This window comes from Pinus tabuliformis, chromosome 7 (assembly GCF_031772625.1).
Source record: "Pinus tabuliformis cultivar Carrire ecotype Pingquan chromosome 7, CPIR1, whole genome shotgun sequence".
In the NCBI taxonomy this organism is placed as follows: Eukaryota; Viridiplantae; Streptophyta; class Pinopsida; order Pinales; family Pinaceae; genus Pinus; species Pinus tabuliformis.
The window spans coordinates 1561718066-1561734683 of NC_142293.1; the positions used below are offsets into that span (position 1 = coordinate 1561718066).

Here is a 16618-nt window from a genome sequence, read left to right on the forward strand (position 1 = left end):
AATCATCTTCCACTAGTCTCTATTCTTTTTGTTAGTTGTATTTTTTTCTATCTTGTTATTTTCTATTGATGAAATGTGTTTGGATTATAGACTATAAATTGTTATAGTATTATTTTCTACCTTGAGTTTTATATCTCCTAAATAATTTATTAATAATAATCTAATTTTAATTTTAAATTAAAAGGAAAAGATTTTATTTTCCATATGGTAAGCCCCTTGTTACTATGTATATTTTATATACAGTTTAAAATACAAAATACAAAATTAATAATAATGTAGTAGTATTAATTGATTTTTTAAAAATAAAAATACTATAAATTTATTTTCTTTCCCTAATTTAAATTATCTTAATTATTTTCTTCAATAATTTAATATTTAATTTCCATTTTTTGTATTTAAATTTCTCACCTACCACTCAGGTTAAGGAAAAATAATTTTTAATATTTTAATTTTCTATTTTTCATTCCCTTAAAACCAAAAAATAATATATATATATATATATATATATATATATATATATATATATATATATATATATATATATATTTATTTTTTCATATTTTATATAAGGAATTTAGGACTTTTAGGAGAATATTGAGTATGACAACAAAGACAAAAGCTAAAAAGAGAATAATAAAATTTATCCCAACTACCCAAAATATATCCAATTCTAATGTTGAATGGAGTATGACAACAAAGATAAAATCTAGGAAGAGAATAATAACATTTATCCCAACTACCCAAAATACATCTAATTCCAATGTTGAATGGAAAAACGATCTACCCATAGCATCATAACATCCCACTAGTAGGGAGATCGTTTTTTTCCATCCAACATTGGGGCTTGCCCTTGCCTAGGCTTAGACTAAAATAAAAAGATAATATTTAGTCTTTATAGTAATATTAAACACACACACATATATATTCTTTGTGAAGACATATTTTTATAATTTATATGAGGAATTTAGGACTTCAAAGAAACTATTGAATATGACAAGAAAGTTAAAAGTTGGGGAGAGAATAACAACATATCATAGCATCATAGCATCCCACAAGTAGAGAGATCGCTCTTCCATCCAACATTGGGGCTAACACCTAGTTCGTATATATGTGTGTGTGTGTGTGTGTGTGTGTGTGTGAGAGAGAGAGAGAGAGAGATGACGTGTTTATTTCATTCACATATTTAATGTTGCATAACTTATCATACATATAAAGAACACGAACATAAGATGTACTTTGAAAAAAATCCAAAACATCCAAGTTGGGGGAGAGGCATATGATCTACTCTTTTCACATGTGTATAAGTGAAAATATAAAGAAAATGCTGCCACTATGGAGTTTCCATGGATAATGTATGTTTTAAATGGTTGTTACATTAAGATGATCTTCTACTTCCTTCTTATCCTTCAAAGTTGTTTCCTATAAACCTAGTATTTAACCCAATTTAACTCAATTTTTAACATGATATGATAATAATTTAGGGTTAAGCTAAGAGTTTTTACATGTCTCAATACCTAATCAATGTGAAGGTTTTAGTCTCTTTAATACCTTTTTAAAATTCTACATGTGAGTAACTCCACATTCTCAGTGATGCTAGTTAGCATGGCATCTACTTAGTATCAGGGTGGTCAAGGTGTGACTAGCTCCACATTGTAAGTAATGAAAATTGACCTAACATCTATTTAATATCACTTTGGTCAACAATATAAATTAACTTTCTCAAAAAACTCCTATTAAGATGATTTTTTAATTGGAAAGCTCTTAGTGTATTATGAACTTTGTTGACAAATTTTTGACTAAAAAATAATCATTTAAAGCTTTAAATGAGTTTCAAAAAGTTTTGGACCCCAAAGCATCAAAATTAAATTTAATAACAATACAATTTAGTATCTCTAATTGTTTTCCCAAAAAAAATTAAAAAAAACAATTAAATCATAATTGACTCAAAATCCATATTTAAATATTTTGATTTTATAAAAAATAATTTATTTTTTCTAAAAACCATGAATTATAATTAAAATCTATGTATTCATTTAAATATATTTGTTAATTTTTTAAAAAATAAAAGAGGATTTTGTTTTGTATTGGATGGGCATTTGTACATATCATGTGAAGGATTGTAACAGATTATCAATATTAAGACATAGTAATAATCATGATTGAATTATTTTTTCCCTGTTGGACAAAGGCATTTGTACTATTTAACGAGATACATGCTAATCTTGATAGCTTATTCTATAGCATCACATATATACAAATGTTGGCATTTGTACTATTTAGCGAGATACATGCTAATTTTGATATATACAAATGTTGGGATTTATTACATGCTAATTTTGATAGCTTATTCTATAGCATCACATATATACAAATGTTGGGATTTATTTACCGAATAATCTTTGGATAGGAATTTTGAGGTACGTAAAAAGTCTAAGTATGGTCGTGGGTGGCCTGTGATCGGAAAGTGAGGTAGCGAAACGTTCATATAGAAAAGCATAAGTACAATAGTATGGATCAACACGAACATCATATAGCGCAACATACAGTTTCAACGCAAAGGCAATAAGTGCACAATAATCAAATAACGAGATAGGTATTTTATGAAAAGGATGGTTCATAAAGTATTGTATTCGATGCATGTTCCTTCCCTTGAGATGTTAGGTTATTTTACATTCATTATTTATTTCTTCTCATTCTCTACTTTATCACGCAAATTATTGTAACCTTGTTAGCTTTTTATTATAGGTAAAGGCCACAAATGGTGATAATTTTTTGGGGTGAGGATTTTGATAATGCTCTGCTCCAGTATTTATTTGTTGAGCTCAAAAAGACAAAAAAAATGACTTATCCTAGGATAAGCTAGCCTTACAAAGGCGAAGGTGGAGTTGTGGAGTTGATAGATTAATCTACCATTTATCACGAGTATAAAGCATTTGAATGTTACATGAACTCATTTGAAGTTTGAAATCTTAGCAGATCACTTAATCGAGAGAACAAGAATCCCTTCGAAGAGTTGTAAAAAACAAGCATGGATTACCACATTGGAATTGGATGAAGTTATTCTTATGGGAGGAATGTACCTGGTGCCAAGGGTTCAAGAGATTGTTGTTGAGTAAATGTGTTAATCCAGACGAGGGTATAACAATGGGTGCTGCCATCCAAAGTGGAATTTTGCGGGCTAATGTAATGGAACTTCTTTTACTCGATGTAACTCCACTTTCTCTTAGATTAGAAACACGGTGGGGTTTTCGCAAGGTAATAAGAAGAAATATAACAATCTCAATGAATAAGAATCATATATTCTCAACTGATGAAACGAATCCCAACGACCTTTGTACCGTACACAACTCAAGAAGTTGCAGTGTGCCAATTTACTTCACAGAAATACAAGGACACTCTTGCGCAGTGTGCCGATTTTATTCACGTAAGAGCAACTTAATATTAGATTTTATTGAATTAAACAGCAATTTAATATAATTAAGCTTAGAGATTGCTATTTTATAGGGAGGATCGTAGATATGGGGCTGCGTTCTCGATAGCTTCATTGATTTCTGCTTCAAATATATGCATAGCAGCCGGCGGCAAACATACTGGAACCACTATGCCCTCCACCCCACTTCTGTTACGATAAGGGATGAGGAAGCTTGCCAAGCCCGCCATTGCCGCTGGTCCCACTCCACCTTGTGCTGGCCCGCCGTAGGCTGCTCTTCCCCACCCCAAATCCACATCTCCAAACCCGATCTTAGTACAGTCCGAGACCGCATAGGTGCCCACCACTGTGAAGAGAGGGCGCCCTCTCAACTCCATCAAATCTATCACTGATCGCATGTACTCGCCATTCACGCTCATTTTCGCTTGGCGGATCAACTTCACAGCGAAGGACAACGGTTTGGTTGCCAGCTCTCCTGCGGTCGTCTTAGCGCACGGGAAAATGATCGCATTACCGTAGAAGTTTTCGGGAATCGGCGGGTCGAATCTCGCTCGGCCATCCAGCATGAATATGAACCGAATTTCCTGCTCAGAGGGCAGTTGGAGAGCCCTCGTTCTCGAACGCCACAAACAGGCCGATAGAACTTCAAAGGTCGGGCACTTGCCTTGCCCTACTGCTTGTCTCTTCAGCGACTCGATCTCCTTCGGCCCGAAAAAGAATGATCTCTGCCTCATCTCCTTCACGTTCGCCATCTGCCCGTCTTTGTCTTCGATTTGATCATATTCGTAGTGGGGGAATTTAACTGTGGGATTCGTCCGCGGTCGGAGGATTTCTCTTTCCCAGACTGGACGAACCGAAGGCCTCGCAGCCCCTCTCGCCATTTCGCCGAGAGCTTTCAAGAATTGAACGAGGCCAAGCGCGTCGCTCATGGTGTGATTCAAACTAAGGGCGAAAATGAACCCTCCGCATCTCAACCGCGTTACCTGAAATATCGTGATAAGCAACACGTTAAAAAAACATAATTTCGACTGGAATATGAATTGCGTTCATCAAAAAATGAGTTATCAATTAACCTGAATGAGGAGGAGGGGAGAATTGGTAATAGTTTCAGAGCTCGGTACATCATGCAGCAGATCAGCGAAGCAGGGGAAAGGCGGGTGCAGGTCTCCGAATTCCTCCATGGAAACGTCGGCATCAGCTTCCACAAACAGCACGCCTTCGCTCGTGCAGTCCACGACGAGCTTACCGAAGGGCGCTTCTCTCAATCTTCCGGCAAAAGGATAGTAAAACACCAAAACCTTCGCCAGCGCCTCTCTGATAACTTTGGCGGGATCCTCACCTTTTTTCGACGGATCGAACCGATAGAATTGAAGGACGGGAATATGAAATCTGAGAGACAGTTGATCATCTAGATTGGAAAGGTATAGCAACCCTTTGGGAGTAGGCAGGAGAGGATCGACCAGGATAGCCGGCTTTCTGGTGACCTTCATATTCAGAGCAGCCATGAAAACAAAGCTGTGGAGAATCAATGAAAGGCTATGAAGCGAGCACGCAATCGAAGATGGATGAGACGCTGAAGCCTGCGTTTGGTGAGATATATATAAATCGAAGCCCGCCTTTTTCTACTGATGTGACCAGTATAACGAATACCAGCCGCCATGAAAGAGTAAACATGAAAGATGTAAAACAAAGGTGACGTCATACGTTTTTATGGAATTGGATTCTTAAATTTTTATTTTTATAATAGGTTTTTTTTTTTTAAATTCAAGGAAATGGTATGGATCTGATTTTTTCTAAATTTTCTAGAATATTAGTATAATATTTAGAGTGATATATAAGTCAAAAGTTAAAATTATGAACATTTTTTTTAATTAAATTTATTAATTAAAAAAATTTCATCTAAAATACTATTATATAAATTCAATTATGGTTTTTTTTAAGTATGTGGTATTATAAGTCATATAGTATTGTATATATGTTAAATTTTATGTAGAATATTTGCACTTATATACATAAGTCAAAAATTGAAATTTATTTTCAAAGTAATTATTTTTTATTAATTAAAAAATTCTCATGTGAAAGAGTATTATATAAAGTCAATTATGTGTTTTTCACATATGTGGTATTGATAAGTCATAGTATTAGCCCATCATATTGTAACAAAGACTATTTAGAAAGTTGGAATTTATGAACAAAGTAATTATTTTTTTTTTGTTTTTTTAATTAAATTTGTTAACTAAAAAAATTTCATGTGAAAGAGTATTATATAAAGTCAATTAAGGTTTTTCCAAGTATGTAATATTGATAAGCCATAGTATTAACCAATAGTAGTGTATCCATGTCAAATTTTCTAGAATATTTATAAGTATATACATAAGTCAAAAGTTGAAATTTATCTTTAAAGTAATTTTTTTTGTTTTTGTTTTATAAATTTATTAATTAAAAAATTCTCATGTGAAATAGTATCATATAAAGTCAATTATGGTAATTATTTATTTATTTTTAATTATACATATTAATTAAAAATTTCTCATGTTAAATAGTGTCATATAAAGTCAATTATGGTTTTTTCAGGTATGTGGTATTGATAAGCCATAGTATTAGGCCATGGTATTGTAACAAAGACTATTTAGAAATTAAGAATCTTCATGATAAAATAAGGGTAAGTCTTTAATCTGTTGTGCAAGTGATTAAGTGGATGGTAGAAATTTAATTTACATAATATTTTAAAATAGTTTTAATAATAGATATTTAATTTACAAAATATTTTAGTAGATGAAAACTTGAGATTTATTTCAAAAATAGTTATACTCCTTCAACATTTTTAATTAAATTGATTAATTTAAAAAATGTCATATTCATGTCATATAAATATGAGTTGTGTTTTTTTTTGGCATGTAGTATTACTAAGTCATGAGATTGACCTTTGATAATGCGACAGAGTCTATTTATCATAATAAATTTTATGATATAGTTTTAATCATAGATATTTAATTTACAAAATATTTTAGAATATTTTTCGATGTAGTAATAGGTGAAAACTTGAGATTTATTTCAAAAGTAGTATACTCCTTCAACATTTTTAATTAAATTGATTAATTAAAAAAATGTCATATTCATGTCATACAAATATGAGTTATGTTTTTTTTGGCATGTGGTATTACTAAGTCATGAGATTGACCTTTGATATTGCGACAAAGTCTATTTATCATAAGAAATTATATATATATATATATATATATATATATATATATATATATATATATATTCTTTTTCTAATTAATAACACAAATCATTTAAAATAAAATTATAATTTAGTTAAGTTTTATGACTTTTTAAAATTTTGGCAATGTGAAATATATCATGAGCTAAATGTTTTCATACTTATAAAATCATATATTTGAAATATAAATACTAATTGAGCCGAGAGGCTCATTCTACAACCCAAAGAGATGTGTAAGTATGCCCCTGTTCAAATTGGAATTGACATGTGTCCCTTTAATATATATATATATATCTTAAAAAAATGACAAATATAATAAAAAACAAAAATGAATATAATTATTTAGTTTTTTAATTAAAAGTATTATAAAATATCATAATCTCACTTTATGTCCATACTAAGAAGAAGTTGTAAAAATATTTCGCTCACTCTCGACCATAAATAAAATATATAATAAAAAAACAAAAGTGAATATACATGTTTAGTTTGTTTAATTAAAAGTATAATAAAACATCAATAATCTCACTTTATGACCATACTAAGAAGTGGTAAAAATATTTAACTTTCACTCTCAACCATAAATAAAATATTTTGATGTCAATATTAAACAACATAATCTTATATGATCAACTTTATATAGAAATAAAGTAGTTAAAAGTTTAAAAAGAAATATATATATATATATATATGAATTAATTGAATTTCCTTTTTAGTTTATTTATATATATATATAGGATCAACGTGTAGACATTTTATTCAAATTTTGAACTCTAACATAAATTTTCATCTCAAGAGATTTGATCCCTCTCAGTTCTTATTAGATCCATGATTAATATGGATCTTGTTAATAACAACTTATGTTAACCACTTTTAATGATAACCTTAATCACGTTTCTAACAAGATCTAAGAGGGATCAAAACTTTTGAGTTGAAAACTTCGCAAAATTTGAATAAAATATTTTCATTTTGATCTTCTAGTATATATAGAGAGAGACCATTTGTAATTTCACCTTGTAATTTTTCATTGTTTATGTTGCATTTTTGAATGTATAAAATGGATCAAAATTTACATGGGCATAGTAGTGAGATTGCTTAAAATGTTTCACCTACTAGTATAGATCCATTTTAAGCACAAATTTAAAATCAGTAGAGAGGGATCAAATTTCTTCAGGTGAAAACTTAGTTTAGAGTGCAACAAACAATGTGTAGTTTTTCATTGTTTAAATTGTATTTTTGAATGCTATAGAGATTGCAAAATATGTACATTGAAATGATTTTTTATTATTAATATATTTTTAAGTATATGTCAATATTAATTCATATTAAAATATTGTATTCACAACCCGCATTGCATATTTTATTCTATACAATTTTATATATTTTTTAAGATGTCAACTCCAAGTTGAGCACTGACATACTTACACATCATCATACTGCAATGCAAAATGACCCCCCTCTCGACTCAATAATTTATTTATTTATTATTTTATTTTTTCAGTTGCTTTATATAATGTATATATAGTTTTTAACGCTATATATAGTTTTTACCGATCCTTCATAGTATGGACATAGAATGAGATTATTGATGTTTATTATACTTTTAATCAAACAAACCAAACACATATATTTATTTTAAATATCATGTTTTGGGATTCAACTGCGTTAAGTAAGTCATTCATCTATGACCATTTCCATGAGAGGTAGTCGTAACTGCCTAATTTCTCATCATTTTGAATAGTCCACTTAACACTCATTGCATCGGGTGATGCTCACAAGGGTGAAGAAGTGGGATTGAAACTAGCGAAAATAAATCACATAGTGTCAATCATCACTCATATATTCATTTTTATTTTTTTATTATATATATATATATATATATATATATATATATGGTTGAGAATGAGTAAAATATTTTTACTACTTGATTACTTGATGTTTTATAATACTTTTAATTAAATAAACCAAACATTTTTATTTTTTATCATATCTATTATTTTAAATATATATATATATATATATATATGTATGTATGGAAAATATGAAAAATAAATAATTTAAAATAAAAACTAGTACAACCACATTATTAAAAATACTCGATGTAGCGTTTTAAATTAAAAAAAAATAAATAATACTTAGTTAACAATAACAAATTAAAAAATAGTCATAAAAATATTTGTATATCTTTCACAAATAAATACTTCAACAAATTAAAAAATAGTCATAAAAATATTTGTATATCTTTCACAAATAAATACTTCAATTTCCAGTTTAATTTCACAGAGAGATAATGTAATTAGTTTAATTTCACAGAGAGATAATGTAATTAATACACAATACTTCAATTTCCAGTTTAATTTCACAGAGAGATAATGTAATTAGTTTAATTTCACAGAGAGATAATGTAATTAATACACAATTTCCTCATTATTTAATATGGAGCGGAAAAGTGGTATTTAAAATATTATGCTAAGAAGCTAATAGACAATAATGACCTTTGTAGTGGAATCTGATGATACAATTTTAGGTGAGATTGTGAATTTTTGTTGTTCAAAATACTCTTTTGAATACATAAATAGATTAAAAAACGCTATCACACTCAAATTTTGTAGATTAAATGACTTGATCTTGGGATTCTTAAAAAATTGTAGATTAAACAACTTGATCTTGTGATTCTTAAAAATCTCTGCTTAATATTGAGTAAAATTAATCGTAAAAAAATACAAAAAAAAGATTGTGTAATTTAACTTCCTTTTGTTAGGATATTCCGACACATTGGAAATACTTAAGTATAACTTGGTCTAGTGTAGAGTTAGGTAAAATGTGTTTCTTTACTATGTACTTTTGTAACTTACAATTCGATGGTCACGATATGTAGTGATCCGACGGTTCATTCTCTCTCCTCAGTATTACCGACACTTGATCCGTGGCTTGACACCCGATTGGTCCATGATCTCTATTTAAAGAGCATGGGGGGTCATTTTTAGGGTAATCGTTCATGAGAGAAGCTTATGTAAATTTTCATTCTTTTATTAATAAATTGCCTGAAGTGGCCACGTTGGCTCAGGCCGTGGACTGTTTCCCTCTTTGAGGGTTTTAACCACATCAACAATACTGGTGTATTGATCTGTGATCTGTTTGTGAGCGGTGTCATTTGGTGTTCTGTCTGAGGAACTTACCCTGTAAATTCATACATGGTATCAGAGCTATTTGAGGGCCGCATCCGTTGGTAATCCAAATTTGAAGCCGATAGAACTGCATCCAACTGCAGTTTCCTAGATCTACTATTTCTGACTACCCTATTGTGTTAGGAGCATCTATTCCAGTGAGGAACCCCTTTCGTTTCACGCAAAAAGGTTTCTGGTAGCCCTAGCTACGTCATTTTTAAGATCTTGAGGTATATAGTGTTTATTTGTAGTTTCTAGTTATTTTCTCTCTATTTATTTCAGTTTATTTAGCTCTTTGTTTTTTTTATTATCGGATCTATACCTTTCATTTCTATGTATGCTCTTTGCCCCGTGACTCTGTGCATCTGGGCAAATCAAAAACAGAGAGGAAGGATTTTTCTCATGCGTATGGTCTTTTCTACCGCGCCTTAATGTGATCTCGGAAAATCAGAAGCATTGAGGAAAATATATAGTTTCCGGCTAAAGCTAACTTCAAGTCGGAAGGTTTGTTTATTTTCTTGTATGTCCGTGTTAGGTTTTGTGTTTTTTGTTTTGTAGGGAAAAAAGAGCTTTCTCAAGTAAGCACGCTGCCCAAAGCTTCAGTGACTAACCCTTCCTCTTTTCCAAAATTTAGTAACCTTTTAATCTGGCTCACTTGGTCCAAAGCTACTTTATGATAATAGAGGTCTTGAGTTCAAATCTTTCTTGGTCCAAAGCTACTTTATTAGATTAGGTTTGGAAAGGGGGCGGATTTTTTTTAATATAACATTATCATTCATTTATACGTTACACATATTTGGGACAAAATCTTTTATGAGTGCACAGGTAACTCTGATATTTTAGTTTTGATTTCCGTTTGAGATGAAATATAAGTCTAACCTTAAATCTTGATTGTTAGGTGTCTCCGTGGACTACTTAATTTTACTCTCATCTAAATTTCCAAGATTTAAATATTGTTTCACAATTAATTATCGGTGTTAGGTATGTTCTTGTGTACACGGGGTATCAACAATTTATGCTTTTATGAACCTTCTAGTGTTTAGGGACTTAGCTTTTTCTTGATTTTTTTTTTATATATTGAGAATCTATTTACACTTTGAATTATTTTTACTACTGAATGCTTTTTAAAAACAAAAGTTAATTTCATTTTATCAATGAGATTTGAACTTGTACCTTTTTCTAACGATTAATCTAACTTTTCATTTTCTAGTGTTATTATTGAGGCAACAATTGTGCTTATTGGATTATATTTGGTTGGAATTTATTTATTCATTTTAAAAAAAATGATTTTAAAAGTATTTAAAATAATTTTTTATGATCAAAATAAATTCAACACCATAAAAAAAAATCCAAAATTCTGAAACTGTAATCTAAATTTCTAAAAATTTCCATCAAATTTTATCAAAATTATACTCAAATTTCCACTATTTTCTAATAAAAATGTCACCTTCTTAAACTACCCGTCATTAAACCATCTTCGAGTCATATTTTTGTTTCTTAAACTACCTGTCATTAAACCATTTGTAAGTCATATTTTTGTTTCCAAAGGAAATTTAGTGTGTTAACTTCTCAGCGACACGATAGTCTCTCTATCTGATAGCCTTAAATGGGATATTAGTTAATATTTGTTTGAATCAGTCTCTCTTACAGATTAACTACGACCAGTACAGTCATTACAGCCCACAGATACGGCCATGGAAACCGCTACGGCGCACGACAACAACGAATGACACGCAACCCTCTCAATTTTCCACCCCACCAACTACGACGGAAAGACATGTGTTTTTTGGTTTACTTATGCTTTTGGCTATGAGGACTTAAGAGTCCAAATTTTGGGCAGGACACCACCAACTTAGTCCAATTTTTTGGCAGGACAAGGCCAACTTTGTTCACAGCTTTCAAGCTCACATATGTTCACATAAAAAATGTAATTTTTTCTTCGAAATAAAAAAATGTTAAAGATAATAGATATATATTTATTTTATCGTTAATGGAAAAGATGGAAAATAAAAAATTTAAAATAAAACTACCACAATGTCGCAAATCCTAGTACTTTCACTCTTACCAAATTAAAAAAATGTAAAACTTTAAATCTTTTATTAGCATGCGAATATACAGATGGTGTATTAATGTCAGTATTAAATGACATGATAATTTTATAACTACATTTAAATTTTTATTAACCAACATACAACGTGATTATGTTTCCATTGGCGACTGTACACTCTACATTACATACATATTTCTTTTATGATAAGATGACTATACATTTGCAGAAATATTGGAACATCGCTGTTATATATATTGTTATATCTTGTTGGTGGTATGATCTATATAGGGCAAGGGCTAACCAGCCATATATTGAGTCATAAATGCTGGGCCAGCTAATGTATAGCCTTTGCCATACATACATTCGATAACATGTATTCAACATCACATCCCATATTTCCGACGTCTTTGCCTAATTTTCTGATGACCGCGGAAACAGGCCAATACGGTCCACGTCTCCATCGCCGCCATCATCCTGTCCAGACCGTGCATGCAATTAAAGCATGGATGGACCAACCTACTATGTGAAATCTAAATTTTGAATTTTCAAAACTGCCGTGCCACTAGCCTAGTGTCTCTATTTGAAATTTGAATTCGGATTTTGTGCGCGCGTACATGAATGTCTATGCCTCGCAGGTTGGCTTCCTGTGTGTTTCTTCCTCTTTTGCGCTGCGTGTTGCTGGAAGATGGCCTTGCTTTGCTTTGCTTGTGCAAATCTTCACATCTCATCGAAATTTTTAGTGAGATAGAATTGGCAAGAATCAACAGGAATGTTCCCTCCGGTTATTTCAACCACCCCTATCAACGATGGGATCGCATGAGTGGTAGGATTCCTTTGGCAGGTTTCAACTCTCAAGAATCAAACAATGAAAGAGAGTGTAAACCTCTGTTTAGTCTCCTTAATGTGCAATGAAAAAAAATTCAAAATTTTTTGATGTAGATTTCGAGAGACCTCACTATGTAGTGGATGAACGATCAAATCCAAGCGACAAACTTTGGCCCTTCTACAAATGGCTTATCAATTAAAACTGGTAGCAAATCAGATTTATCAAATCAGTTTTAATCATTTATTTTTTTTGGAATTATATGTGGCTAACTCTCTCTCTCTCTCATTTTCCTATAATAATCCTATTCACTAATTTTTTTTTTTGTCGTTCAGCAAGATATTTTGATAGAGCAGCAAACGCAATGAGCCGTGGATATGGGGCGCACATCGTTCTACAGGGTCACTACATCTTTTCCAAAGAGTTAAGTTCCTTTGCGATCTACAGTTCAGGCAATTGCGATAGATCCAGATCGGTGCGAGTCGTGAACCAATTCCGGTTCTCGAATCAAAGTTAGCAGGTTAGAACCCACTCGGAAGTGAAGCACCAGCAACAGATGAAACGAATTAGACAACGTCTGAGAGGAAGCCAGAGGCAAATGGAATAAATTAGATTTTTTTGGTTATTAGACTAATTAATTAATGGATAAGACGTTGGTCTATGAAACCAGAGATTCTGGGTTCCATCCGCAATATGGTTGTTTGTTCCAATTTCACCTTTGACCTTGGAACAATGGTTAATACAAAATATCATTCCAGGTAATCACTTTCAAGACTTTTGAAAGATTCTTGATGATGAGCGCAGAGTCTCGTTGGAGGAACAAGAAGTTGAGATAAACAAACTATAATTAGTCTTTCTATTGTGAATTTTCTCATATTTAGTCACATTGTTTTTACTTCAGTAGATGGTGAAGCTCAAATTTCCAATTCACTACTTTATTTTTTTATTATTAAATTAAATATACCTTATTTTTTTATTATTAGATTAAATATTTTTTCTACAGTGAACTATTTCCTAATACTTAGTTACATTATTTTTACTTGAGTAGATGGTGAATCACATTGAAATTTAGTTATATAGTTATTTTTGTTTTAAGATTTTACACATGGTATATATAATTAGTTTTCTTATAAATTAATTAGAAACGAATTTGCTACTAGAGGAATAATCTCTCGAAGAGAATGCAACTATACTTTCTAAAAATGTAATGAGCGCTACTTTGATCTCTACTCTTGTTTGGCTAGTTCAATTTTTTTTTGGTAGCTTTGACAATTCATGGTTGATCTAATGATGGATATAGTGTGTATATTGGTTTTTGAGGTAAAGAATGTATTCCATTTTCAATTAAGATAGTGATGCAAACACTTAACGAGTTCATTTTTCAAACTAAAATATTGAGTATATTTTTTTGACAAAAAAATATTAGGAACATTCGTAAAAATAAATATCTGGAATAGACAATGTCAACATTATGTGCTTTCTCTTTAACGACATGCAAAAAGTATGGTTATTGATTTTTCTCAAGAATTTCTACGTGCAAAATAATTACACTCAACAATATTGGCATCCATGGTGAGAGTCAATGTTTGTTTAATTACATTCTCTGTAGGACACAAGCAGTGAGAAGCATCAACACTTCGATTACGGTTTTTTAATGACAGAGAAAGGTTATTGCTTTTTCACAATAGCTTTTATTTGCGAAATAATTACATTCAACAATATTAACATTCAATGTGAGAGTCATTGTTTCTTTAATTACATTCTATGTATGACTCAAGTAGTGAGAAGCATCAACATTTTAATTTGGGTTATTTGACATTGTTTTCTATTTCACCAAAGATTGAAACACATTAAGAATACAGTCAAAGAATTTCACAAATTCTGAATTTAAATGATATTTAAAAATTTAAAACACTTAAAATTTCGACTATGGGTAACACAATTTACCTATAATATTATGTCTCCTAAATCCAACTCTTTATAAAAAAATAGGATTTCTTTCTTTCATGTGAATGGATTTTAAAACATGGAATGAAATTTGTCAACGCACATGTTAAAAGTACTTACTCATTGTCCAAAAAAAAAATCCATAAACATCTATTAATAGGTGTGAAATCATATTAGCACACTAAAATTGTGATTATAGACATTGAATGACGTGAATGGATTTTAAAACATGGAAATGAACTTTTTCAACCCACATGTTAAAAGTATTTACTCATTGCCCAAAAGAAATTCCATAAACATCTATTAATAGGTGTATCATATTAGCACACTAAAATTGTGTTTATAGACACTCAATGTTGATTAAGAGAAGTATTAATTGTTTCTTAACTAGTGTTTTTCTTAAAATATCAATTAAGTGAAATATGTCAAGGGAAAAAATTAAATTAAATTAAATGCTAAAATTGTGATTATAAACATTGAATGTTTATTAAGAGATGTATTAAATGTCTCTTAACCAATGTTTTTCTTGAAATATCAATTAAGTGAAATTTGTAAAGGAAAAAATTAAATAAAATAAAATAATCACAATAACTAGTAAAAATTTACAAATTGCTACAATTTTCATTAACTTTCAATATATATATTGAAATATCAAAAATCCATAATCAAATGTAGTAATGAGTAATTTCAATATCTAATTTTTTCTCTAAAATAAAAATTGTCATTCTTTTTTTCCAAAAAAAGGAGTTGATGTAGTATTTCAGACCCTAAATCCAAAATATGCATGTAGTAGCTGTTACATATAAGTTGTAGAAAATAAGATTATGATTTATTTTTGTATGACATTAGAATACAAAAGTATTATGATGTAGACCATAATGCACAAAGAAAACACATTTACCCTAAAAAAGCCATTTGGAAAACCCAACAACTTTTAACAAATTCCAGTTTATTATTAAATAATTACAGTTTAGAAATTCAACCATAAAAACACAAGGATAGTAGAGACCACAATGCACAAAGAAAACACATTTACCCTAAAAAAACCATTTGGGGAAAAACCCAACAACTTTTTCCTTCGATAATTTTTTAATGTAGTTAGTCAACTATGAGATTAAATTGTCCAACAAGTTATGGTCAAACTTGGTCAAAGAAATCTCTACTCAAGTCAAAATTTTGCCCTTCAATATTTGACCCTTTTAATTTAGTTAGTCAACTATGAGATTAAATTGTCCAACAAGGTATGGTCAAACTTGGTCAAAGAACTCTCTACTCAAGTCAAAATTTTTCCCTTCAATATTTGACCATTTTTTATTTGCCTAGGTCGAATTTTGGCCTCCCATAATATGCCTAGAATTTGGGCATTCCCAGAATATGCCACCAGAAAACTTCCTAGAATTCTTGCTTATGTGTGGTTGAATTATGCCTTGATGAGGTCGAATGATATTTATATATTGTTCTGCCTTTGCGAGGTGTCTCTACACTAGGGCCGACTTGACTTGAGGGACGGTCGACTTGACTAGTTTGAAGCTAAAAATTCAAAATTAGCATTTTGAAATTCTCTGTCAAATCTAACATGAAGAACATGTCTCATATTAATTCTTCCAAGAAATAATCAATGAAAATGAATATTTTTAATTCAATACTCAAAATTTAGGTGACCATAGCTACACAAATTCAATATATATATAATAAAAAACCAATAGACTTTCATATCAATAACACCATTCTCTAGAGAAGACCTTGTTAATAATATAGTCCATGTATCCCATGTAGCATATGTTATAAAGACATTCCAAAATAATAGAAATTACATATATGTTCACTACAACTTAAAGTGAAATAGTTAGTTCTGATTATGGAAATAAAAACAAAAAGGTCCTCATTTTGCAAAAACATACTCATGGAAAGTGGATTTTCCCAGTCACATGATAATTGTCATTGATGAAAGCAGAGTAGATGATCTTCTTAGGATGTTATC

General features: G+C 30.5%; 1 protein-coding gene across 1 annotated transcript; it reads right to left on the minus strand.

Annotated features, from left to right (window-relative positions):
• Nucleotides 1-3421: 3421 nt before the first annotated feature.
• On the minus strand, nt 3422-4935 carry LOC149254001 (benzyl alcohol O-benzoyltransferase-like). Its single transcript, XM_089456974.1, has 2 exons — nt 4504-4935; nt 3422-4413 (listed from the first exon to the last, which is right to left on the minus strand). The coding sequence occupies exons 1-2, from the start codon at nt 4933-4935 to the stop codon at nt 3499-3501; spliced, it is 1347 nt and encodes a 448-aa protein (XP_089313100.1). The 3' UTR covers nt 3422-3498.
• Nucleotides 4936-16618: the final 11683 nt, after the last annotated feature.

Coding starts and splice junctions, on each gene's coding strand:
- LOC149254001 (XM_089456974.1), bottom strand. CDS start 4,935: ATGGCTGCTCTGAATATGAAGGTCACCAGAAAGCCGGCTATCCTGGTC. Junction 4,414..4,503: donor CTCCCCTCCTCCTCATTCAG/GTTAATTGATAA, acceptor ACGATATTTCAG/GTAACGCGGTTGAGATGCGG.